The sequence below is a fragment of the Notolepis coatsorum genome (genome assembly GCF_963971535.1).
Source record: "Notolepis coatsorum genome assembly, chromosome: 13".
NCBI lineage: Eukaryota > Metazoa > Chordata > Actinopteri > Aulopiformes > Paralepididae > Notolepis > Notolepis coatsorum.
Genome location: NC_140177.1, coordinates 34,766,675 through 34,794,633, shown reverse-complemented (window position 1 = coordinate 34,794,633; position 27,959 = coordinate 34,766,675). Strand labels below are relative to the sequence as shown.

General features: G+C 45.1%; 1 protein-coding gene across 1 annotated transcript in view; it reads right to left on the bottom strand.

Moving 5' to 3' along the window:
- Nucleotides 1-27,959, bottom strand: part of tox (thymocyte selection-associated high mobility group box) — a 125,804-nt gene that overhangs the window by 8,556 nt on the left and 89,289 nt on the right. The window contains exons 7-8 of the mRNA XM_084327270.1: nt 25,919-26,256; nt 16,606-16,777 (exon numbers count right to left, since the gene is read on the bottom strand). Of these exons, the coding sequence (XP_084183396.1) occupies nt 16,606-16,777; nt 25,919-26,256 (510 nt within the window). The remainder of the gene's footprint in view (nt 1-16,605; nt 16,778-25,918; nt 26,257-27,959) is intronic.

Here is a 27,959-nt window from a genome sequence, read left to right as displayed (position 1 = left end):
CTATGCCTGAAACAACAGGATTCACCCCTTCTGCATCAGCAGATCCTGGGTGTGAAGGTGATAACTGGAATAGTTGTTATTTAAATATTTTAACATGTTATGTGCACATTCATGACCCCTAGAGGAAGGACCCTAAAGATTTTGGTGAACCCATGACTTCTCCTGTAGCACCACCCTCAGGCCAAACTTTCAGTTTTCAAATGAGCATATCTCCTGGTTTGTTTGTCATACAGTCAGGAAGGTTGCACGCAACATGTAAACAACAACATACCCGCCAAAATGTTTTAAATGATAAATTCACTAATCAATCATATTTTGGGCGAAAAGCAATACTTTTATTCTGCACGTTTCTAAAAGCTCTGTGGATGTATTATTATTTTATTTTGTAAATGTTATCTATACAGTACCTTTAAAGTCCAGGTGAAGCAAATTAAGAGATTTGTTTCTAAACACATTATACATGTTAAAATATAGTTGCTGAGGCGGCCGGGTAGCGCAGCGGACTAAGCGTCTGTCTACCACCGCAGATACACTGGTATCCAATCCAGCTGTCAGTGGTGCCTCCGGCTTGGCCGGTTGTCATACTGACACAATTGGCAGTGTCATCGGGAGGGAAGCCGGTGGGTGGTAATCTGGTCGTTGTAAACAGCGACTCCTACATGTCGGTCAGGGCGCCTGTAGAGCGAGGAAGGGATCTGGGTGAGGTAGTGTGCCCTCCCACATTGGGTTACACTCACCCAATGAGAGTCCTCGCTGCCAGGTGAAAAGAGGCTGCTGGCTGTCTCCTATGTACCGGAGGAAGCATGTGATAGACTTCAGGGCTCCCTAGACCGGCAAGTAGGGGGCAAATGTGCGCACCGACCAGGAAGGGGAGGGGGGAATTGGCATAACGACTAAATTGGGATGGGAGGAAAATACAAGAAAAATAGGAGAAAAAGTGGATACAAAAAAGACTTTGTAGAACTGAACTGTGTAGAACTAAACTATGTAGAACTAAACTATGTAGTACTGAACTATGTAGTACTGAACTGTGTAGTACTGAACTGTGTAGAACTGAACTGTGTAGAACTGAACTATGTAGTACTGAACTGTGTAGAACTGAACTATGTAGAACAGAATTGTAGAGTTAGACCATTTAGTGTTTTTTGGGCCTGAAAAAGGAGCCGTCCTTAACACATCCTGCGCCAAAACCGTCGTACAACGTGTTTCAAGGTCATGCTAATTCTACCATTCCACGGCGTACGACGTTATTGAGATCATATTTCATTTTTTCGCCATGGTATTCAGAATGCCCTCACGGAGCCTGGTCTGATGCAGTGGGAGCCTGCACAACTCTGCAACGCTTCAATACTGCCGCCTGGTGGATGATCGGCGAGTTACAACCGGAAATGGATCCCCTTTGATCTCGGTGCACCGGGCAAATGCGTCCGGCACTCATATATTGTTGCGGGACTCTAGACACACATCGTGTATATGGATCGCTGCCATAACTCAATAATCGATATGATTTGGGCGTTTATTATGATTATACAAACCGGAAATGGATCTAGGAGATCATGTCAAATAAGTGGGATCTTTTTCCTCCAGTCTCATCGGCGAACGGTAAGAGGACGCTGACGTCATTTTCAGCGTGAGTGTTTATTATTATTCATGCAAACTGCTCTGATCAATATATCACCCATACTACATAAAGCATTTACTGACGATCACGGAATTATAAACGACCCCCCCCCCCGTTCATCCGCGCATGATCAGTCATAACGTTTAGGATCATGTACAGTTGACATTTTTAATATACGTGTATCGGCAACAAACGGCAGTTGATAATCTATATATGCGTTTATGCCTACAACTCATTTATATTCTAGACGGTATTTTCGTATGAATCTATGAATGAAAAAGTATAACGTTCCTACATCCTGAACGATAGATAATCGATGTTGAATGGGCCATAGTAATGTCAATTTAGCAATACAATTTAATAAGTTATAGCCCTGCAAAGAAGGTGAACATCTCCATAAACTTAGACTGGTGGCAGTGATCATACATTGATGGATAGAAGCGTGGCAGTTAATGTGTTAACACAAGAGCGCAGTAGCACGGTTCTCACAGAGCTGATAGCTCAAAAGTGTAGCATAGCAAAGCTAATGCTAACCGTTTCATGTATGTGATATAGTATATAGTGCTGTATAATGACAATACTGTACATTTGAATCTAATCTAATCTGACCACGTTGCCACAATCCTGAGAAATGGTCTGAGAAACCAGACGAGACGTTTCTGACCTGGGTTATTAGTTATTCATTCAAACCTGGATGGGTGGTTAATAACACATGTCTCTGTGGTGACTGACAAACTGACAAACTCAGAATGCATATTTATTTTCACTTTCCCCCCGGCTTTAACTCATTGAGCGCCAAAAACGAGATATCTCGTTTTTAGTTCCTTCTTCCTTTTTTATTATTATTATTATTATTATTATTATTATTATTATTATTATTATTATTATTATTAATCTAAACACTCGTGCAGGCCTTTGTGAGTGTGCCTGGGACCTGCAATGACGATTGAAACCCGAGGTGGCAGTGGCAGTATTGCCTACCTTATGAACTGCATGGGCCAGTTTAGTGTGGGGTCGCAAACAAAGCATTAGGGAGTGAGCAGCAGTGAGCAAACTACAGCTATCTAACGTTCGACAATGGTGATCGCCTAGAGCAAACTATTGGATATTATGAAGAAGACAAAACGGATGATGATTATGGATGATAAGGTGCGTTTTCACCAGACTATGTTGGACTCAGCACTTCTGGTAAATCATAAAAATACTATAGTCAAACCGGCCGATGAGGAAACCTATTTGGCTCCGTGGTATAGTCTGGCCCGAGCACACAATAGTAGCCTGAAATGCAATGGCGAACGAACTATTGGAGATGATAAAGAAGATGATATGGATGATGATTATGGATGATAAGGTGCGTTTTCACCAGACTATGTTGGACTCAGCACATCTGGTAAATCATAAAAATACTATAGTCAAACCGGCCGATGAGGAAACCTATTCGGCTCCGTGGTAGTTTGGCCCGAGCAGACTATATAAGAAGAAGACAACGGATGAGGGCCACCTAACGTTATATGTATTGATCCTGTTCTGATCCAAGACACTTGGAGCAAGAGTGGAGTACCTGCTGACAAAGGTAACGTCTATTTTACATCTATTTTACCGAACCCCATCATAAAACATGCTTTTGTAATGATCGCAGCGTTGGAAAATGCGCGCCACCCCCCCCCCCCCCCCCCCCCCCCGATAGCTTTGTGAAGAAACATAATGGTTGTGTTTACCTTTGACCTGGCAATAATATAGGTTTCAGGCGATCTAGAAAACCAGCCTGGATTATTGTGAACCGGGCGGTTTTTAGCATGGTATAGCGCATAAAGAAGGTATGTAGAAATAAACCGTTTTGTCCCTGGAGTATAAATAGTGCCTGTCAAATTAGCCATACTATTGTCTCCATAGCTATAATATAGAATATACGATGGGTCCGCAAACATCGTGAAAATGGTCAATAACGCTGGCGCCAGGGAGTAAATATGGAAAAAGAGCGTGGCAGTCAATGAGTTAATATGGCCAGGCCTCCAGAAGGGTGGAGCGGTGTGGACCAGGCCTCAGGAGGGTGGAGCAGTGTGTTGGACACCAGGCCTCAGGATGGTGGAGCAGTGTGTTGGACACCAGGCCTCAGGATGGTGGAGCAGTGTGTTGGACACCAGGCCTCAGGAGGGTGGAGCAGTGTGTTGGACGCCAGGCCTCAGGATGGTGGAGCAGTGTGTTGGACACCAGGCCTCAGGAGGGTGGAGCAGTGTGTTGGACACCAGGCCTCAGGATGGTGGAGCAGTGTGTTGGACACCAGGCCTCAGGAGGGTGGAGCAGTGTGTTGGACACCAGGGCTCAAGAGGGTGGAGCAGTGTGTTGGACGCCAGGCCTCAGGAGGGTGGAGCAGTGCGTTGGACACCAGGCCTCAGGAGGGTGGAGCAGTGCGTTGGACACCAGGCCTCAGGAGGGTGGAGCAGTGTGTTGGACACCAGGCCTCAGGAGGGTGGAGCAGTGTGTTGGACACCAGGCCTCCAGAAGGGTGGAGCAGTGTAGACCAGGCCTCAGGAGGGTGGAGCAGTGTGTTGCACACCAGGCCTCCAGAAGGGTGGAGCAGTGTAGACCAGGCCTCAGGAGGGTGGAGCAGTGTGTTGCACACCAGGCCTCAGGAGGGTGGAGCAGTGTGTTGCACACCAGGCCTCAGGAGGGTGGAGCAGTGTGTTGCACACCAGGCCTCAGGAGGGTGGAGCAGTGTGTTGGACGCCAGGCCTCAGGAGGGTGGAGCAGTGTGTTGGACACCAGGCCTCAGGAGGGTGGAGCAGTGTGTTGGACACCAGGCCTCAGGAGGGTGGAGCAGTGTGTTGCACACCAGGCCTCAGGAGGGTGGAGCAGTGTGTTGCACACCAGGCCTCAGGAGGGTGGAGCAGTGCGTTGGACACCAGGCCTCAGGAGGGTGGAGCAGTGTGTTGGACACCAGGCCTCAGGAGGGTGGAGCAGTGTGTTGGACACCAGGCCTCCAGAAGGGTGGAGCAGTGTAGACCAGGCCTCAGGAGGGTGGAGCAGTGTGTTGCACACCAGGCCTCCAGAAGGGTGGAGCAGTGTAGACCAGGCCTCAGGAGGGTGGAGCAGTGTGTTGCACACCAGGCCTCAGGAGGGTGGAGCAGTGTGTTGCACACCAGGCCTCAGGAGGGTGGAGCATGTGTTGCACACCAGGCCTCAGGAGGGTGGAGCAGTGTGTTGGACACCAGGCCTCAGGAGGGTGGAGCTGGAGCAGTGTGTTGGACACTAGGCCTCAGGAGGGTGGAGCAGTGTGTTACGCCAGGCGCAAATGTAGCAAAAGTTATGAGTTTTAGAGGGAAAAGGTATCAGTGTGACTGTGGACAGGCCCTTAATCTGAGTGTTGGACTGAGTGAACAGAAAGAGACAGCAGGTGGTTGCTGCCCCCCCCTCCCCCTACACCCCCGCCCACCCCCTCACCCCTCCTCCTCCCTCTCCTCACCTATTCATCCATTGTTCAGGAAATTCTTCTCTCTCACTCCTTCACAAAGACCCCATCTGCCTCTTTTGTCTCTCTCTCTCTCTCTCTCTCTCTCTCCTCTCCCTCTCTCGCTCTCCCTCCCTCCCATCCCCCACTCCTCTCCTCTCTCAGGGAGAAAAAGTTTGAGCTCAGTCATTTTCCCCTTTTTCATTTGCTCTCTCTCTCTGTGTCTCTCCCTCTGTCTCTCTCTCTCTCTCTTTCTATGAGTCTCTCTAAATGGAGAGAGAGATTATGAGAGAGAAGATTTTAAAGTGTGTGAGGGAAACATTTGAATATTCCACAACAAGTGTAACTAGAAAACACACACACATTAGTCAGTTTTGACCAGCTGACGTGACACAACAGTGATTCCACCTATACCCGGTTCAGGAACGCTTTGTTCTGGTAGGAGATTCCCAGGAAAATCATCCGGCACAGAGCAGCAACCATGTTTGCTTGGAATGAATAGAAGATTAACTCAGTAGTTGCCGTTAATTTTCAAGATGGAAATCAAGTCGATAAGAGTGCAAAAACAACCGCGGGCATGGACTGCTGCCAGCAGCTGGAGAACTAACGGCTGAAAAACTCGAGAACTATTAGGAATGTCCAACCACTAAGTGTGTATGACACTTAAACACCAAAACCGGCACGGACTATAACGTGTGACGTATATCATGCCAGTTAGGGTACCTTGTGTATATACTGCTCCTTGTGTATATTGTTTACTTTTACTCATAGTATATATTCAGATTATAATTCTTTATTGCCTATATTTATTGTAACATAATATAACCAATAGGGCATACAGAGCCTCATCTGCACCTTTGTTTACAATGTTTATTTTTCTCATATTTTTATATTCAGATAAAATTTTATAGCCTATATTTCTTTCTTCTATTACCCTGGCCATACCTGTGCCTCCCCTCCCCCCTCCCCCATGCTGCTATGACGCCCCAATTTCCCCAAGGGGATCAATAAAGGAATATCTTATCTTATCTTAGAAACTAGGATCTTGGGGATTAACACTTAAAAAAAGGTATAATCTGTAATGCTGTGACCTCGAGGCAAAAGACCCCACTTGGTGAAGAGCCACTTTGTTTACTTTGTTCCAGTCTGACGTGTGGGTAGGAGTTTAGTAACTCATCATGCTGTGGATTTCTCCAGACACCCACACAGAGTCAGTTACCAGCACATGTTGGTTAACAACAGTAAACTTAGGGAACATTCAGATCAGATTTACATTTAGTCACTTAGCCGAACGCTTTTATCCAAAGCAACTTACAGGTTCTGTACAACAAGTCAGCAGGAAGGGTACAACTCTGGCAGCCAAGGGTCAGTAAGATTGTTCATCAAAGTGTCGAACTTGAGTGCTACGGTCTTGAGTGCATAGTAGTATAAACATATTAGCGTAGTAGATAGTAGTATAGACATATTAGCATTAGGGCTGACCTCGACTAGTCGACTAATCGATTGAAAGGAGCCGTAGTCGAAAAATTTCATCATCCTAGAAGCGTGGCTGACTCTAATGGCGCACATACCAGCGAGGCTAACTGCCTAAGAAAACGGGCACAGAAAGAGGATTTCACACACTAGACATACCAAGATGTATCCATCAGTGGACCAATTGCATGCTTTCGCAGAGGACAAGAAGCCTTCAGTCGACTTCTTCAGACATTAACACATTCGGGGCCAGACCAGAGATATCCCGGGTTAACTCGCCATGCGTTGGGCGCCAAACCAGAGAAAAGTCGGGTTTTCTATCGTTATTTCTTTTATTCGATATTCTCATTCATAATCCATCGAGGGAGCCTGTGTTATCATTGGGAATGAGTCTGAGATTGCAAACGTCAAATACCGCCGCCTGCCGCCTTGTGGCCGTTATTGCACATCCTTTGAAACCCTCTGGCTTGGGCTGTGTGTCGATCTAAGAAGTCCGGTCCGGGTTTTCCTAGTCGGGCAAGATAAGCGTTTATAACACATGGATTGAGGAGAATCAAGCACTCTTGGTTCATGTTCTTTGGTGTATTATGTTGGCAACACGATCAACATCAATACTTGGAATGGCGATCAGATCATTGGAATATTCTTTTCGGAGCTCATCCTAGTCAATGTAAGGGCTATATGGTATCAATCTTGCGTTGATCGAAGAATCCCTTCCCCGCGATCCGTTGTTGACGATCGAAGCATAGAAAAACGACCCCCCCCCCCCACCCTTTCATTCATGCATGATGAAACATAATACCGATAATATAGCGTTGATTTCAGATTGATCGTTGATACAGACTAGGAACGCCACGGTTTCTAGTGAAATGCACTAAACGCTGCATAGCGCTGCATAGTTTCATGGGATTAGACAGAATGACTCTAAAACTATATTCATATTCACCACGGTATAAAACGGGAATGTATGGATGAAAAAATTATTTCTTTTTCACAAATTGAACGATAGATACTCGATGTCAAATGGGCAATAGTTTTATAGCCATAGCTATGATATTTAATATAGTTTAACCCTGCAAACACCGCCATGTATCCCTATTCTTTAAAGCGCTGGCATTCTTACCACACGGCCCACAGCGACCTCTGGCGCTGAAAGTGTTAAGCACCCCCCAATTTCGGGGGGGGGGGGGGGGGGGGGGTCGAAAAACCATACAAATCCTTAGTAGGGGACAGGCCTAATTAGCATAGTAGGTAGTAATTTAGGAAAGGTAGATTACGTCTCGACTCCCGGAGTCAGCATTGCCTGCGGCTTGGGCCGATCGTCATACGCTGAGTTAGCGGGAGGGAAGTCGAGGGTGGTAATCTGGCGTCGTGGGCAGCGACGCCTACAGGTCAGGTCTGGGCGCCTGCTCAGCGAAAGGCAGGAAATGGTGAAGGCAGCGTGACCTCGCACGCGTTACGCTTCACCAATGAGAGTCCTCACTGCCAGGTGAAAAGAGAGCCACTGGCTGTCTCCACATGTGTCGGACGAAGCATGTGGTTGACTTCAGGGTTCCCTTGTACAGACCAGTTGGAGGAACATGCGCACAACAACCAGGTAGGGGAGGGGGGGAATTGGCTTAATGACTAAATTGGGATGGGGAGAAAAAATAGAAAATCAGGCGGAGAAAAAAGAGGATTAAAAAAGGAAAGGTAGATTACTTAGTAGCAAAGTGCATAATAGCAACACAAAAAAAAACAGTATTGAGGTAAGGAAGAAGTGTGTTTTTAGTCAATGGTGGAAAATTGGGCTGATTTCAGTTGTCCTGACTGTGGTGGTTATAATAAGCTGTCCTGACTGTGATGGTTTCAGCTGTCCTGACTGTGGTGGTTTCAGCTGTCCTGACTGTGGTGGTTATAAGCTGTCCTGACTGTGGTGGTTTCAGCTGTCCTGACTGTGAAGGTTTCATCTGTCCTGACTGTGATGGTTTCAGCTGTCCTGACAGTGGTGGTTTCAGCTGTCCTGACTGATGGTTTCAGCAAAAATGCATACAGACTCGCCCCAACTTACGTCATGTACACGCCCATACACACACGCGCGCACACACACACCCAGAGAGGCAGTGCTACAGGTTTGTTTGGAGGAAACAGGGAAACGAAAGCGTGAGAAGTGGAGAGAGCTTCGCAAGTTTAAATGTTAGCCCTACGTGTTTTATTCAGAAACGGCAATGGAATATGGAGGCGCCGAGGTGGATGAACTGGTAGTAGCCTCGCGTTCTAACCGTTAGCATTGCGGCTAGCGTAAATGAGCTAATAAGGCACTGGATTCATACAGTAGCTTGATAGCTAGCATAGAAATCCTCCATGTGTCGCGTTGAAGATGACATCACCGCGCCCCAGCTACACTGACGGGGGGGTACCGTCTTTATATCTATCTATGGGGGGTACTACCGAGTCGAGTAGGTACCGTGCAGACCGTGGAAACGCGGCATAAGAGAATACTTCATGTTTCATGCAATTAAAAAGTAAATATATATATGATGATGATGCACACACACTTTCACAGTGTTTTGTTTACCAGTAGGATGTTATAACATTGCTGATAATAAAAATCATAAGTCTAAGCTATCAAGTCTCCCGTGATTATATATTAAAAGTATAGGCAGACCATTCCTCGGTTACAAGATTATTATTTTCTCACAGTAGTGTGTGTATTTTTGGCTAAAGTGGATAGAAAACAGTACTGTGCAAAAGTCTTAGGCACCCAAGAGTATTTATATAAATTGTCTTGGATGTTAATAAACATTTGTCTGTATTAGTGTGTGAGTAGACTACTCTTTTAGATTTTTAGAAATGTTTAATAAAATAATTTTTGAAATCATCTTCATGGTTTAATGCAGACTTATGTTGCAGGGACTATTTTAATCGTCATGTTGGCGTGACTGTATGCTTCAAAGTAGGGCTGGATGGTATGGTCTAAAATGTATATCACGGTATCATTTGAAGCATAGACGATAACGGTATATATCACGGTATATTCATTTATCTTAAAATGTCTATATAAATGCTTCTGAAGGGGTAAAACACTGGTATGGCAGATATTGCTGTACTCTTGTATTACTAGGACATATTTCACATAGTACAGAGGTATTTTAAGAACATTTATTGTGCAAAACTGCAATAGAAAAATGCAAAACCTTTTCTCAAGTTACTTCCATCTCTGAAAAACACTTTTTTCATTAAATACAATCAAATCAAGCGGCACAAAGTGAAAATTAAAACTACTGGAGGTTTCTTTCCCTCAAACAACTCAAACACAATACAACTCCAACATAATTTAACTTTAGTGTACATGTTTAACACTTTCTTCGCCAGGCTTATGTACATCATTATACCATCCTCTGCCAGCTCTATTTGTATTTTTTTTTTTTTTTTTTTTATTCAACAAACATGACCATGTTCACGTCTTAAACTCATACTGAGGCCTTAGTTTGTTTTAAATTACATATCACTCATTTATTTATTGTCACACAGAGCAGAAGAATTTGCCAAAACAAACGTATTTCCTTTGATTTACACCGTCGCACGACAGTGACGTATGCCACAACGTGTTGCTCCCGCAAGTAAACACCGGCAGGTCCACCTGATGACTCGGAGCAGCTAGACAAAATGTCAGAAGTTTGGAAGCATTTTAAAATTGAAACCAAAGCCAGTCCAATATAGCCAGTTGCAATGTTTGCAAGGCGGACGTTATGTGACTAGAGCGAGCAAAGGAATGGGGGAGGCGGCTGGTGCCAAACAGCTGTTTTGAATGCCTCGTTTGAATGAAGAAAGTTCACCTGGATGTTGGATAACATTCGCTTTGTGAGGATTATTCGTCTGCATTTCAGACCAAAATGGAGCAAATCATTACGTAAGTCGAACACTGTGAATGTATACTAAATGGACAAACAGATTGAAACTTTGAATATTTCTCGTATGGTGAATGTAATGCGAGCCGCCGTGCTTGACTGGGGCTATATGAGCTACCTTGCAGCTAGCGTTAGCGTGAACCATTAGCTAGTGCTGGGGCTATATGAGCTACCTTGCAGCTAGCGTTAGCGTGAACCATTAGCTAGTGCTGGGGCTATATGAGCTACCTTGCAGCTAGCGTTAGCGTGAACCATTAGCTAGTGCTGGGGCTATATGAGCTACCTTGCAGCTAGCGTTAGCGTGAACCATTAGCTAGTGCTGGGGCTATATGAGCTACCTTGCAGCTAGCGTTAGCGTGAACCATTAGCTAGTGCTGGGGCTATATGAGCTACCTTGCAGCTAGCGTTAGCGTGAACCATTAGCTAGTGCTGGGGCTATATGAGCTACCTTGCAGCTAGCGTTAGCGTGAACCATTAGCTAGTGCTGGGGCTATATGAGCTACCTTGCAGCTAGCGTTAGCGTGAACCATTAGCTAGTGCTGGGGCTATATGAGCTACCTTGCAGCTAGCGTTAGTGTGAACCATTAGCTAGTGCTGGGGCTATATGAGCTACCTTGCAGCTAGCGTTAGCTAACCATTAGCTAGTGCTGGGGCTATATGAGCTACCTTGCAGCTAGCGTTAGCTAACCATTAGCTAGTGCTGGGGTTATATGAGCTACCTTGCAGCTAGCGTTAGCTAACCATTAGCTAGTGCTGGGGCTATATGAGCTACCTTGCAGCTAGCGTTAGCTAACCATTAGCTAGTGCTGGAGCTATATGAGCTGCCTAGTTTTTATTGTTGTTGCTACTGCTGCTGGGGATGTGAACGGAGGGGCTTTGTCTCGCTTCGCCAGTTTCTGACAAAAATGCGTCAAATTGGTTACTAATGTGAATGATCGGATCGGGAAAGATCGGTATCGGCAGATACTCAAAATCACATGATCGGGATCGGATCGGGAGCAAAAAAACGCGATCGGGACATCCCTAATACCGTCCACCCCTACTTCAAAGGGTTAAATCAAGGGCGGCTATGTGGTGCAGTGGGCAAGGCGCTCACCACGAATACTGGAGGCTGGGCTCAAACAGATAATCTCCCTGTTCGAGCCCAGCGCTCCACATTGCTTTCAGTTTAGCTGGTCGTCCGCACTAATACACATTGGCAGTATTAGGGGGAGGGAAACTGATGGGTGGGGATCGGGCGTTGTGGACAGCGACTACTACAGGTCGGTTGGTGCGCCTGTGCAGTAGAATCAGGAAGCGACGGGGGCGGGGCCCCTCCAAAGCCCAGACCCCCGACGCTGAAAGATCGAGCCGCGCAGGTGGAAAGATGCGACTGCTGTTACCTCGAGTATCGGAGGGGACTCGTGCTATGTATGACTTAGTCCACATTGCAGCCGGCTTGTGGGAGGCATGAAACAGCGTTCAAAGACAGGGGAGGGTTGAATTGGACGATACGAAAATTGGGATGGGAGAAAAAAAAAAGGGTTAAATCAAGCATTTTTAAGGGATTTAGAGGAAATGTCAAAATATCGTGATGTACATCGTGTATCGTGACATAGCCAGTCTGACAGTGTGTTAGAGAGAGTGAGAAGGAGAAGAGGGAAACATAAAAAAAAAAAAAAAATTATAACACAGATGAAAAATATTGATTTTTTATTATTATTGTAAACTATATATATATATATATATTTTTTTTCATATTTGATATTAATTCATATTTTTATAGGGAGGCCTGGCTTCCGTTGGCTTCCATGAGGATTCGCCACAGGCTATTAGCCCTGTATCTCGCGTTCCAGGAAATATCCCAGCCGAAATCCCTTATAACGCTTATATTCAAGACGCTATAAAATGAGAATGTATTGATGACATTTTTTTTTCTTTAAGCCATTTTGAAGGGACGGTTTATGGTCTCAATTGACAATGAGAATGGACAGATAGCAATACTATAAAGTATAGATTTAGCTCTACAAACATCCCCACGGACTATGCAAGTCTGTTTAGAAATGCTGGCCATCTACAGTGATTTTAGACGAATCCAAATGGTCATGAATGTGTTAACGTTAGTAAGTTGGCTCCGTCTATTTGCTGGGTATAAACTCGGGTCTGTAACGGGTTGGTAGAAAGCGGCACCTGGTAGAATAAGCTAAAATGTACTCCTGGGCCGTGTTATGGTAAGTGTTGAAGGATAGCCAGCTACACATAACGTTAGGGATTAAACTGTTGGCTATCTAAGGCCCATGTTAGACTAGTGTTTTTGTGGTCGTTTTTTGAATACGTTTGAATACGTTTCATGTCCCTTTTACACATAAATGCGTTTTTTGGCGTTTTTTGGCGGATACGTTGTGGCCCCTACTGAAACGCTAAATTGTGTTTTCCGTTTTTGAGCAGCGCCAAAACTCGCCGACAACAGTCGTGTAGCCTTCACGGAGCCGTTGTTGCGAAAACGCCCATGCGCAGTAGATACCATCTGCGTGCCCTTCCGGTGACAACAGAGTGTGTGTGTGTGGGTGTGTGTGTGTGTTTGGGACAGAGCTCCGTGTCCCAAATAGCTGCAGCTACCATGTGTTGTCAAGTTATTGTTATAAGGACCCCAGTCCAAGCTACAACAGTCTGCATTCCCTTAACAATTGTTTGTATTGAGCCGTATTGTACCCATTATGCAATATGTTAAATAAAGTTTACATTACCGATTGGTTGAGCACTGCCACTGGCTAACATGAACTAGCGTTAGCTATCAGACCCTGTTAGCTCAAAGCTCCTCTTTCAACTTAACAAGCATTAAACAAAATGGCCCAGTCATCTATTCACCTTTGTTTAATACACACAGCGTTGTCTCTAATGTTATCTAGCTACTGATAGCTCCCGATATCATCAGTTAGGTGCTGGCTAACTAGCGTGAGCTAACGTTAGCTTCTAGCCACAATGCTATACTGTTATAATGGCATATTCCATTGACGTTAGCATGCAGCTAACAATGTAGCTACCGATCTTTTTTTAGACTAAACTATCCGCTCTTGGTGGTCACTTGTGTTGATGTTAGTTTTGTTTCATCAACAAATGACAGGCAGAACACACAGTGAATGTATCCGTTTTGTTTATTGCACTTTTATTAGACTTTGCTGAAAAAGAAGTGCTGCAATGGGTAAACAGGTAAAGATGGTGGCGCCCGGCGCCGCCTTGTTGACATTTCTTTGCAGGAAGTGTATTGGCACATTCAAGTTCTGATTGGTTGAAATTGCCTTCATGTTCGCCACCTACTGCCACCTACTGCTTTGGCAGTGTACTACATCACTGTGCTCAGGTGACAAAAACGAAAGTGTGACTCGAGGCTGCTACGTTGCGGCGAAAACTCATCTGACAATGAAACGAAAATGAAACGAAAGTCTAACCGCAGCCTAATGTAACGATAGGGCTGAGTGAGCAGTTTAACCCCAGTAAGCCCCATGTCCATCCGGATCCATCACTAGCTTTAGCTGGTGTTAATTGGCATGCAACGACACTCAATGTTAGCGGCACACGCATGCAGTCTGTAGATGCATTGTCCTGCCCGCGTGAATATTTTCGGCAACGAACTTGTGTTTAGCGTTTCTCTGATGGGCCACTACGCCCATGTGACCGCGGCAGCGCGAGAGAGCTGCAGCGCGGAAATAGGCTGTCTATTGCCTCGCGCTGCAGCGCGGAAATAGGCTGTCTATTGCCATTCTCTGAGACAAACTCTAACCTTAACCAGCTCCTTAACAGCGCCTAAACGTAACCCTTCTAACCTTAAAGGAAAACTCCAACATTTTGGGAAATTAGCTTATTTAACATCTTACCTGGAGTTAGACAAGAAGATGCATACTTTTTTGTCTCTGTGCGTGCATTTAGCTTAGGGAACAGTCGCTCTGTTAGCGTAGCTTAGCTTCATCACTGGAAGTGGGGGAGGGTTTGAGCCTGACGTTCCCTACAGTGCCCTACAGTCACGAAATACACTCCAAATACAACTCCAAAACGTTACCATGACTTAAAATCCTCTTACCTTGACGATTAAAAGCCTCCCCAATTTAGAAAACAGTAATCCAATGGCTGGTATTGATATACTACTAACTACTGCACGCTAACGGAGCTAACCGGACACTCAAGCAGATAACGAGAGCAATGACTTCCTTTCTGGGGGGTTTCAAAATAAAAGAGCGACGTCTATAGCAGCGGAATACGTTTATTTTGTACATTATCTAACGTTAACACAAACCTAAACTAACTTTAGGTTAGTTGTAACGTTAGTTTAGGTTCGTGTTAACGTTAGATAATGTACAAAATAAACGTATTCCGCTGCTATAGACGTCGCTCTTTTATTTTGAAACCCCCCAGAAAGGAAGTCATTGCTCTCGTTATCTGCTTGAGTGTCCGGTTAGCTCCGTTAGCGTGCAGTAGTTAGTAGTATATCAATACCAGCCATTGGATTACTGTTTTCTAAATTGGGGAGGCTTTTAATCGTCAAGGTAAGAGGATTTTAAGTCATGGTAACGTTTTGGAGTTGTATTTGGAGTGTATTTCGTGACTGTAGGGCACTGTAGGGAACGTCAGGCTAAAAACCCTCCCCCACTTCCAGTGATGAAGCTAAGCTACGCTAACAGAGCGACTGTTCCCTAAGCTAAATGCACGCACAGAGACAAAAAAGGTATGCATCTTCTTGTCTAACTCCAGGGAAGATGTTAAATAAGCAAATTTCCCAAAATGTTGGAGTTTTCCTTTAACCAACTCCGAAACAATGCCTAACCTTAACCTTAACCATAACCAACTCCGAAAGAATATTGCCATTCTCTAAGACAAACTCTAACCTTAACCAGCTCCTTAACAGCGCATAAACGTAACCCTTCTAACCTTAACCAACTCCGAAACAATGCCTAACCTTAACCTTAACCAACTCCGAAACAATGCTTAAAGTTAACATGCCTAAACTTAACCGGCGAAAGAATGCACGTTAAATTTTTTTTAAGGGAATCGAACTTGTCACCAACGGACCGCAGGATCCACAGCAAGGCAGCGCTGCCAGTTGAGCTAGTTGTCAATGGTAAAAAAGGGGGGATTACTGCTACATAATGCTGCCACGACGGAGCTCCGCTCTGCTTCTGCCGCGTCGCCGCGGGGGCTTGGCTAGACGCAAGTTGGGCGTGGCTAGACACAAGTTGGTTGCCTTTAATATTTAGGCGTCCTGCCCGTCTTCGTCACGGACGCGACAGCGTTAGCGATCTGTTGTTGTGCATGTTTTCCCATTGGGTTTCTCTTATCGGGGGGGAAACCCTTGCGAGCACGGGGAGAACATGCAAACTCCACACAGAAAGGCCCGCGAGATACCCCACCTGGGTAACTGGCATCATGGAAACCTGGTCCCCAAGCGGGACTCGAACCCTGGACCTTCTTGCTGTGAGGCGACAGTGTTAACCACTACACCACGTGCCGCTATAAAGAATAGACTACTACAGAAATAAATGCATTCGAAAATTTTATTTAGGAACCAATTATTTGAACATAAAAACATTTTTATGATGGTTACCACTGCGTTTTGAATGGCTTTGCTAATTTGTGCGGTAAGGAAAAAATCAATACCGCGGCAGCACTACTACCCCCCAAGAGCTCGGATAGGAGTGGGTCTCAAGTGGCCAGAAGATGCAGAGTGTAGGGGTCTTGAGGGTGTGTAGATCAGGGTTCAGACCAGGGTTTCCCTGTTCTTTTGAAAGATGGTAGTGCGTTTTGGCTCCGACAGCTGTTACCTCATGGGTTGCCCAAAAGAAACCTTTAACGTAACCCCTCCCCTGCACTGCGGTGGTCAATCATGTGAGCTGGCGATCAGATAAAACAGAGAACACTTCGGATTTCCATGGCTCATTCGGTTGCAAACACTCAGCTTGCCCTCGAATCACGCAGCTCACTTCTTGGATTCTAACCTCACGTTGACTTTGCACAGCAGCGAGAGGAGAGGCGTGGCCAAAGTAGCATCACAGACACCCAAGCAGCTCATTTGACCTCTGACCCTGCAGGCCCACGAACCTCTGCTCTGGAACAGAGTAGAACCTTCTGCTCATCATCGCAGGACTTCCCTGAGGCCAGTAGAGACACGTTTCTTTAAGTGTAGTTGTTGTTGTGCGTCTCACCTGCGTGCCGGCAGACTGGCTCATGCCCAGCTGATGATGATGCTGCTGATGATGATGCTGAGGATGATGATGATGCTGTGGGCTGTGATGAAGGCCTCCCAGGTGAGCCTGGCTGTGGAGGGGGGGGCTCACCTGGTGGGGAGGGGGGGAGGCTGCCACCACACTGCCTAGGCTAGGAACAGAGAAACAAGGAGGAGTCAGACGTGTCATAATAGTAGGAGCAGAGAAACAAGGAGGAGTCAGATGGTGTCATGATGGGGATCAGAAAAAAGGAGGAGTCAGACGGTGTCATAATAGTAGGATCAGAAAGAAGGAGGAGTCAGATGGTGTCATAATAGTAGGATCAGAAAGAAGGAGGAGTCAGATGGTGTCATAATAGTAGGATCAGAAAGAAGGAGGAGTCAGATGGTGTCATAATAGTAGGATCAGAAAGAAGGAGTCAGATGGTGTCATAATAGTAGGATCAGAAAGAAGGAGTCAGATGGTGTCATAATAGTAGGATCAGAAAAAAGGAGGAGTCAGACGGTGTCTTAATAGTAGGATCAGAAAAAAGGATGAGTCAGACGGTGTCAAAATTGTAGGATCAGAAAGAAGGAGGAGTCAGATGGTGTCATAATAGTAGGATCAGAAAGAAGGAGTCAGATGGTGTCATAATAGTAGGATCAGAAAGAAGGAGTCAGATGGTGTCATAATAGTAGGAGCAGATAAACACAGAGTCAGATGGTGTCATGATGGGATCAGAAAGAAGGAGTCAGATGGTGTCATACTAGGAGCAGAGAAACAAGGAGGAGTCAGATGGTGACGGTGTCATAATAGTAGGATCAAAAAGAAGGAGGAGTCAGATGATGTCTTAATAGTAGGAGCAGAGAAACAAGGTGTATTTATTTAACTATTTAACAAATTACGACTACTTAATAATAGTTTCCTACAGGCTAAAACACTGAGAAGCACACGTTTAATATACATTAATATACATAGGATTTGAGTGTGTGTGTTTGCGAGGTCTGAGACTGCAGCAAAGTCCTATACCTCGCAAACACACTCAAATCTCGAGGAGACCGTTATCTTCATGCTCTCCGATTTCATTCCCGACCAAGGACAAGACACACAAGGCATCAGATAGACATGTTATCCACAGCCCATGTGTTCTAACAAGTTTTCTAACAAGTGAAAACCAAGTTTTTTAATGAGTGTGAGGAAAACCTGCCACATCTTCTGGCCCAACAAAATATCAAATAAGGTGCTGCACCGTAAAACTGGCTGCAATAGTGACTTGAAATAAAACGCCAGCGGCTCAGACGCCACGCACTCAGACCGGACCAGGACAGGATACCAAAGGTATAGCATTAAAATGATCACCACCTGGGAAGAGAAAACCTAGACGGCCAGAGAACACCTGAATGTTAAATGGGGCAAGAAGACACACAAAGTAGCTAAAGACCAGGCTGAATGATACAGACAGTAGCTAAAGACCAGGCTGAATGATACAGACAGCAGCTAAAGACCAGGCTGAATGACAGAGAGTAGCTAAAGACCAGGCTGAATGACAGAGAGTAGCTAAAGACCAGGCTGAATGACACAGACAGTAGCTAAAGACCAGGCTGAATGACACAGAGAGTAGCTAAAGACCAGGCTGAATGATACAGAGAGTAGCTAAAGACCAGGCTGAATGACAGAGAGTAGCTAAAGACCAGGCTGAATGACACAGACAGTAGCTAAAGACCAGGCTGAATGATACAGAGAGTAACTAAAGACCAGGCTGAATGACAGAGACAGTAGCTAAAGACCAGGCTGAATGACACAGACAGTAGCTAAAGACCAGGCTGAATGATACAGAGAGTAGCTAAAGACCAGGCTGAATGACAGAGAGTAGCTAAAGACCAGGCTGAATGACACAGACAGTAGCTAAAGACCAGGCTGAATGACACAGACAGTAGCTAAAGACCAGGCTGAATGATACAGACAGTAGCTAAAGACCAGGCTGAATGACAGAGAGTAGCTAAAGACCAGGCTGAATGACACAGACAGTAGCTAAAGACCAGGCTGAATGATACAGAGAGTAGCTAAAGACCAGGCTGAATGACACAGAGAGTAGCTAAAGACCAGGCTGAATGACACAGACAGTAGCTAAAGACCAGGCTGAATGACAGAGACCAGCTAAAGACCAGACTGAATGACACAGAGAGTAGCTAAAGACCAGGCTGAGTGACACAGACGGTAGCTAAAGACCAGGCTGGATGATACAGAGAGTAGCTAAAGACCAGGCTGAATGATACAGAGACCAGCTAAAGACCAGACTGAATGACACAGAGAGTAGCTAAAGACCAGGCTGAATGATACAGACAGTAGCTAAAGACCAGGCTGGATGATACAGAGAGTAGCTAAAGACCAGGCTGAATGATACAGACAGTAGCTAAAGACCAGGCTGGATGATACAGACAGTAGCTAAAGACCAGGCTGAATGATACAGAGAGTAGCTAAAGACCAGGCTGAATGACACAGACAGTAGCTAAAGACCAGGCTGAATGACACAGAGAGTAGCTAAAGACCAGGCTGAATGACACAGAGTAGCTAAAGACCAGGCTGAATGATACAGAGAGTAGCTAAAGACCAGGCTGAATGATACAGAGAGTAGCTAAAGACCAGGCTGAATGATACAGAGAGTAGCTAAAGACCAGGCTGAATGACACAGAGAGTAGCTAAAGACCAGGCTGAATGACACAGAGAGTAGCTAAAGACCAGACTGAATGACACACAGTAGCTAAAGACCAGGCTGAATGACACACAGTAGCTAAAGACCAGGCTGAATGACACACAGTAGCTAAAGACCAGGCTGAATGACACAGACAGTAGCTAAAGACCAGGCTGAATGACACAGATAGTAGCTAAAGACCAGACTGAATGACACAGAGTAGCTAAAGACCAGGCTGAATGACACAGAGAGTAGCTAAAGACCAGGCTGAATGACACACAGTAGCTAAAGACCAGGCTGAATGACACAGAGAGTAGCTAAAGACCAGGCTGAATGACAGAGAGTAGCTAAAGACCAGGCTGAATGACAGAGTAGCTAAAGACCAGGCTGAATGACACAGACAGTAGCTAAAGACCAGGCTGAATGACACAGAGAGTAGCTAAAGACCAGGCTGAATGACACAGACAGTAGCTAAAGACCAGGCTGAATGACACAGACAGTAGCTAAAGACCAGGCTGAATGACAGAGAGGGTAGCTAAAGACCAGGCTGAATGATACAGAGAGTAGCTAAAGACCAGGCTGAATGACACAGAGTAGCTAAAGACCAGGCTGAATGATACAGAGAGTAGCTAAAGACCAGGCTGAATGACACAGAGTAGCTAAAGACCAGGCTGAATGACACAGAGTAGCTAAAGACCAGGCTGAATGACACAGACAGTAGCTAAAGACCAGGCTGAATGACACAGACAGTAGCTAAAGACCAGGCTGAATGATACAGACAGTAGCTAAAGACCAGGCTGAATGACGCTAAAGACCAGGCTGAATGATACAGAGAGTAGCTAAAGACCAGGCTGAATGACACAGAGAGTAGCTAAAGACCAGGCTGAATGACACACAGTAGCTAAAGACCAGGCTGAATGACACAGAGTAGCTAAAGACCAGGCTGAATGACACAGACAGTAGCTAAAGACCAGGCTGAATGACAGACAGTAGCTAAAGACCAGGCTGAATGACACAGAGAGTAGCTAAAGACCAGGCTGAATGATACAGACAGTAGCTAAAGACCAGACTGAATTATACAGACAGTAGCTATGACCAGGCTGAATGACACAGAGAGTAGCTAAAGACCAGGCTGAATGACACAGACTGTAGCTAAAGACCAGGCTGAATGATACAGAGAGTAGCTAAAGACCAGGCTGAATGACAGAGAGAGTAGCTAAAGACCAGGCTGAATGATACAGAGAGTAGCTAAAGACCAGGCTGAATGATACAGAGAGTAGCTAAAGACCAGGCTGAATGACAGAGAGTAGCTAAAGACCAGGCTGAATGACACAGACAGTAGCTAAAGACCAGGCTGAATGATACAGACAGTAGCTAAAGACCAGGCTGAATGACACAGACAGTAGCTAAAGACCAGGCTGAATGACACAGACAGTAGCTAAAGACCAGGCTGAATGATACAGAGAGTAGCTAAAGACCAGGCTGAATGACAGAGAGTAGCTAAAGACCAGGCTGAATGACACAGACAGTAGCTAAAGACCAGGCTGAATGATACAGACAGTAGCTAAAGACCAGGCTGAATGACACAGACAGTAGCTAAAGACCAGGCTGAATGACACAGACAGTAGCTAAAGACCAGGCTGAATGACAGAGAGTAGCTAAAGACCAGGCTGAATGATACAGACAGTAGCTAAAGACCAGGCTGAATGATACAGAGAGTAGCTAAAGACCAGGCTGAATGACAGACAGCAGCTAAAGACCAGGCTGAATGATACAGACAGTAGCTAAAGACCAGGCTGAATGATACAGAGAGTAGCTAAAGACCAGGCTGAATGACACAGAGTAGCTAAAGACCAGGCTGAATGACACAGACAGTAGCTAAAGACCAGGCTGAATGATACAGACAGTAGCTAAAGACCAGGCTGAATGACACAGACAGTAGCTAAAGACCAGGCTGAATGACACAGACAGTAGCTAAAGACCAGGCTGAATGATACAGACAGTAGCTAAAGACCAGGCTGAATGACGCTAAAGACCAGGCTGAATGACACAGAGAGTAGCTAAAGACCAGGCTGAATGACACAGAGAGTAGCTAAAGACCAGGCTGAATGACACAGAGAGTAGCTAAAGACCAGGCTGAATGATACAGACAGTAGCTAAAGACCAGGCTGAATGACACAGAGTAGCTAAAGACCAGGCTGAATGACACAGAGAATAGCTAAAGACCAGGCTGAATGACACAGAGAGTAGCTAAAGACCAGGCTGAATGATACAGAGAGTAGCTAAAGACCAGGCTGAATGACACAGACAGTAGCTAAAGACCAGGCTGAATGATACAGAGAGTAGCTAAAGACCAGGCTGAATGACACAGAGAGTAGCTAAAGACCAGGCTGAATGACACAGAGTAGCTAAAGACCAGGCTGAATGACACAGAGAGTAGCTAAAGACCAGGCTGAATGACACAGACAGTACCTAAAGACCAGGCTGAATGACACAGAGAGTAGCTAAAGACCAGGCTGAATGACACAGACAGTAGCTAAAGACCAGGCTGAATGATACAGACAGTAGCTAAAGACCAGGCTGAATGACACAGAGAGTAGCTAAAGACCAGGCGGAATGATACAGACCGTAGCTAAAGACCAGGCTGAATGACACAGAGAGTAGCTAAAGACCAGGCGGAATGATACAGACAGTAGCTAAAGACCAGGCTGAATGACACAGGCTGAGGTTACACCTTTCGTATCATCTTCGTATTGTTTTCTTATACGCATCGCCGCGTATCGCCGCGACGTCATGCGCCTCGAGTCACACTTTCGTTTTTTTTTCGTTTTTGTCAGCCAAGCACACTGATGTAGTACACTGCCAAAGCAGTAGGTGGCAGTAGGTGGCAAACATGAAGGCAATTTCAACCAATCAGAACGAATGTGCCAATACACTTCCTGGTGGAATGTCCAAAGAAAATGTCAACAAGGCAGCCTATGCCGCGCCACCATCTTGTTTACTCAATGCAGCAATAATTTTTCAGCAAAGCCTAATAAAAGTGCAATAAACAAAACGGATACATTCACTGTGTGTTCTGCCTGTCATTTGTTGATGAAACAAAACTAACATCAACACAAGTGACCACCAAGAGCAGATAGTTTAGTCTAAAAACGATCGGTAGCATTGTTAGCTGCATGCTAACGTCAATGGAGTATGCCATTATAATAATATAGCATTGTGGCTAGAAGCTAACGTTAGCTCACGCTACTTAGCCAGCACGAAACTGATGATATCGCGAGCTATCAGTAGTTAGATAACATTAGAGACAACGCTGTGTGTATTAAACAAAGGTGAATAGATGACTGGGCCATTTTGTTTAATGCTTGTTAAGTTGAAAGAGGAACTCTGAGCTAACAGGGTCTGAATCCTGATAGCTCACGTTAGCCAGTTCATGCAATCGGTAATGCTAGCAGAATGAATGGATGTAAACTTTATTTAACATATTGCATATGGGTACAATACAATACGGCTCAATACAAACAATTGTTAAGGGAATGCAGACTGTTGTAGCTTGGACTGGGGTCCTTATAACAATAACTTGACAACACATGGTAGCTGAAGCTATTTGGGACACGGAGCTCTGTCCCAATTTCACACACACTGTACACAGGAAGGGCACGCAGATGGTATCTACTGCGCATGGGCGTTTTCGCAACAACTGCTCCGTGCTGACTACACGCTGTATTCCTGGCGTTTTTTTTGCGTATCTCCAAACGCAAACACAATTTTGCGTTTCAGCCGTATCCACAAAAAAACGCCAAAAAACGCGTTTCTGTGTAGATGGGACATGATACGTCGTCAAAAACGTATAAAAAAACGCCAGGAATACACTAGTCTAACCTCAGCCACAGAGAGTAGCTAAAGACCAGGCTGAATGATACAGACAGTAGCTAAAGACCAGGCTGAATGACACAGAGAGTAGCTAAAGACCAGGCTGAATGACACAGACAGTAGCTAAAGACCAGGCTGAATGACACAGAGAGTAGCTAAAGACCAGGCTGAATGACACAGAGACAGGGAGCGAAATTAACTTTTTGACTCACCGGCCAGTGGCGGGTAGATGGGAAGAATCTACCCGCCAAGCATATTTCTTACCTGCCAACTTTTTTTTGATAAAAAATAAATTATTATTATTATTAAATAAAAATTCTCTTTTTAATAAAATATATATATTATATAATCATACTTGTGATTGTGTTATCTGCGAGACATCGCCACCTCGCTGTCTGCAAACAGCTCCACTGTCTGTGTGTATACTCGAGTGGCCTCCAGCTCCAGCAAGGATTCTCCGGCGCTGCAGCTGGACCCTAAACGCTACATTCAGCATGCAAAAGGATTATCCTGAGCTACAGCTGGACCCTATTCAGCAGCCCTCATGCGATGTAAGCCAGGGACTCGAATACGCATGTTGTTGTAGGACATTGATGTCAGGAACTTTCTGTAGCTACTGCTGGATGGCGTTGGGACAACGCCTCAGTGAACTATTTAGTTTACTGCGACATTTCGTAGTGACTAGTGAGCTACCTAGCCAACGGAGGTATTATGCACTGGACTATTGCTGGAGCATTTGTTGATATCGGGAGCTATCAGTAGCTAGCCGGCTGGATAACGTTACACAATGCCTCATGTATTAAACTAAGTGAATAGTTGACTGGGTCATTTTGTAACGGTAGCTAATGTTATCTCACGAAGGTCCCACACTGACTAGACTAACGTCACGGTGACTGTCGGAGGCAATAGCCTCTGTTTACATGCAGCAAACAGGTGCGGGAGGGGTAGGAGCAGCAATGAGCTGCGTGTCTGTGCTGAGACAGCGAGTGAGAACTCCGCTAAAGAATTGGATCATGATTTTCGGTTTTCACATGACTATTTGATTGCCCGCCACACGGCGGGCAGACCTCTCAGTGGGAGGCGCCAAATGTAAAAACTGAGCGCCAATGGCGGGCTCTAGTTTCGCCCCCTGCACAGAGAGTAGCTAAAGACCAGGCTGAATGGCAGAGTAGCTAAAGACCAGGCTGAATGACACAGAGAGTAGCTAAAGACCAGGCTGAATGACAGAGAGTAGCTATCATAGTATAGTAACTATCAGCGGTAAAGTCCATCTGTACACAACATGGTTAGTCTATATGAATCAATACACCCGCTCGCTCGCTGTGTAAATTCTGCTAACAATGAGCTGCTTGTGTTCCTGACATGGGCTCAGTTTGTCATTAGTTGGTACAAGCTGACTGAGGCCCACTTACTCCACACCAAGTAGATCTCAGTCGTCTTCAGTCAGCTTGTACAGACAGGAGCTCTACCCCATTGACTCTGCGTTGGTTTGTGACTAACTATCTGGATTGAGCTGAGAAAGGATTCTTCCAATCAACATCATCATTGGTAAGTAATAAACAGGGCTTATTATTATTATAGAGTTCCAAAAATCTGAACTGTACCTTTGAGGGGATATGCAAGATGACATTTATTGTTGAAATTATTTTCTTTTGCAGTGTAAAACATCTTTCTGAGGTCTAACAGGTTAGAAGGTTAACCTGAGGTGTAACGGGTCAGAACGTTACCCTGTCTGAGGTGTAACGGGTCAGAACGTTACCCTGTCTGAGGTGTAACAGGTCAGAACGTTACCCTGTCTGAGGTCTAACAGGTCAGAACGTTACCCTGAGGTGTAACAGGTCAGAATGTTACCCTGTCTGAGGTGTAACAGGTCATAATGTTACCCTGTCTGAGGTGTAACAGGTCATAATGTTACCCTGTCTGAGGTGTAACAGGTCAGAACGTTACCCTGTCTGAGGTGTAACAGGTCAGAACGTTACCCTGAGGTGTAACAGGTCAGAACGTTACCCTGTCTGAGGTGTAACAGGTCAGAACGTTACCCTGAGGTGTAACAGGTCAGAACGTTACCCTGTCTGAGGTGTAATGGGTCAGAACGTTACACTGTCTGAGGTGTAACAGGTCATAATGTTACCCTGTCTGAGGTGTAACAGGTCAGAACGTTACCCTGTCTGAGGTGTAACAGGTCAGAACGTTACTCTCTCTGAGGTGTAACCGGTCATAATGTTACCCTGTCTGAGGTGTAACAGGTCAGAACGTTACCCTGTCTGAGGTGTAACAGGTCAGAACGTTACACTGTCTGAGGTGTAACAGGTCAGAACGTTACACTGTCTGAGGTGTAACAGGTCATAATGTTACCCTGTCTGAGGTGTAACCGGTCATAACGTTACCCTGTCTGAGGTGTAACAGGTCAGAACGTTACCCTGTCTGAGGTGTAACAGGTCAGAACGTTACCCTGAGGTGTAACAGGTCAGAACGTTACCCTGTTACCCTGAGGTGTAACAGGTCAGAACGTTACCCTGAGGTGTAACAGGTCAGAACGTTACACTGTCTGAGGTGTAACAGGTCAGAACGTTACCCTGAGGTGTAACAGGTCAGAACGTTACCCTGAGGTGTAACAGGTCAGAACGTTACCCTGAGGTGTAACAGGTCAGAACGTTACCCTGGCCTTAGAACAGTGAGGAAAAAATGATCTGGGTTTCATCAAGTTTCCCAGAGGCTTCTATCTAGACCCCTCCATCGAGTGCTCACCTTGTGCCCAGGGACAGAGCTCCGTGGTAGGGCTGGCTGGGGCGTGGGGCCACCCCCCTGGAGGACAGCGCCTGGAGTTGGGGGTTGGGAGGGGGAAGCTGGGGGCTGAGGGCGGAGCTAGGGGGGTGATAGGGGTGACTCATGTATATACTCTGGTGGTGGTGGGGGGAGGGGTGGTGCTGTTGACCTGGGTGGGAGGGGTGGTGCTGTTGAGCTGGGTGGGAGGGGTGGTGCTGTTGACCTGGGTGGGAGGGGTAGACAGGAACTTTAGGAGCAAACATGGAGGAAGTGGAGGAAGAGGAGAGGGGAGGATTCATGTCTGATGGATCGTTGTAGCTCTGGAGAGAGAAGGAGAGAGAGGGAAGGAGAGAGAGGGAAGGAGAGAGGGGGAAGGAGAGAGGGGGAAGGAGAGAGAGGGAAGGACGAAGGGAGGTAGAGAGGGAGGAGGAAGCAAAAACAAAAGTTAGTTTAGTCTACTCTAAATCTATACTGTTCAGTCAAACGAATGGTCTAAGTCTATATACTGTTAGTTAAACTAATGGTCTAAGACTATACTGTTAAACTGATGGTCTAAGTCTATACCGTTAGTTAAACTGATGGTCTAAGTCTATACTGTTCAGTTAAACTAATGGTCTAAGTCTATACTGTTAGTTTCAAGATTCAAGAGTTTTATTTGTCATATACATACACAAGACATGTAGTGAAATGTAGGTGGCCATGCCCACCTAGATTATGCAAAAATACAAATAAAATATAAAATAGACACGATAAATGCAATGCTAAACGTAAGAAGTAAAGTAATAATATACAAATAATATACAAATATACAGTGGGTTCGGAATATTGCTCAAATGTATACAGTAGTTAAACTAATGGTCTAAGTCTATACTGTTAAACTGATGGTCTAAGTCTATACTGTTCAGTTAAACTAATGGTCTAAGTCTATACTGTTCAGTTAAACTAATGGTCTAAGTCTATACTGTTCAGTTAAACTAATGGTCTAAGTCTATACTGTTCAGTTAAACTAATGGTCTAAGTCTATACTGTTCAGTTAAACTAATGGTCTAAGTCTATACTGTTCAGTTAAACTAATGGTCTAAGTCTATACTGTTCAGTTAAACTAATGGTCTAAGTCTATACTGTTCAGTTAAACTAATGGTCTAAGTCTATACTGTTCAGTTAAACTAATGGTCTAAGGGCGCCCAAGTGGCGAACCATGTAACACGCTGCATCGCGGCACGGCCGACCCGGGTTCGATTCCCGGACCCGGCGTCATTTGCCGAATGTCTTCCCCCCGCTCTGTCTCCCGCTCTTCCTCTCTCTCTCTCTCTCTCTCTCTCTCTCTCTCTACTGGACTGCCCAGTAGAAAAAAGCGATAAACACACAAAAAAATAAAAATAAAAATCTTTAAAACTAATGGTCTAAGTCTATACTGTTCAGTTAAACTAATGGTCTAAGTCTATACTGTTCAGTTAAACTAATGGTCTAAGTCTATACTGTTCAGTTAAACTGATGGTCAAGTCTCGTGATGCACAATATATCGGCTGCCGATATAATAACGGCTGATATGGCCGTTTTTTTACACATCGGTATCGGTCCGATATCAAATGGCCCAAATATGGGCAGAAGTTTTTATTTTATTTTATAAAATCTTTTTTCCCCTTTTTACATGTTTTGGCCTTAAATAGTTTCAAAATATCAGTCATTTCTGAAAATAACTTACAAAAGTAAAAAAAATAAGCGTTTTGGAAAATAGCTTTATTTGATTATCATAAAAAAGTGTTTTCTATACAGAGATATCGACATCGGTAAATATCGGTATCGGCCAGAACAGCAATATTAATATCGGTTATCGGTATCGGCCACAATTTTCACATCGGTGCATCACTCTATACTGTTCAGTTTGTTAAACTGATGGTCTAAGTCTATATTGTTAAACTGAAGTAAGTATATACTGTTAGTTAAACCAGTGGTTCCCAAAGTCGGGGTCGCGACCCAAAGGTGGGCCGCGAGCAGCCACGGGAGGGCCGCGAGATGATTA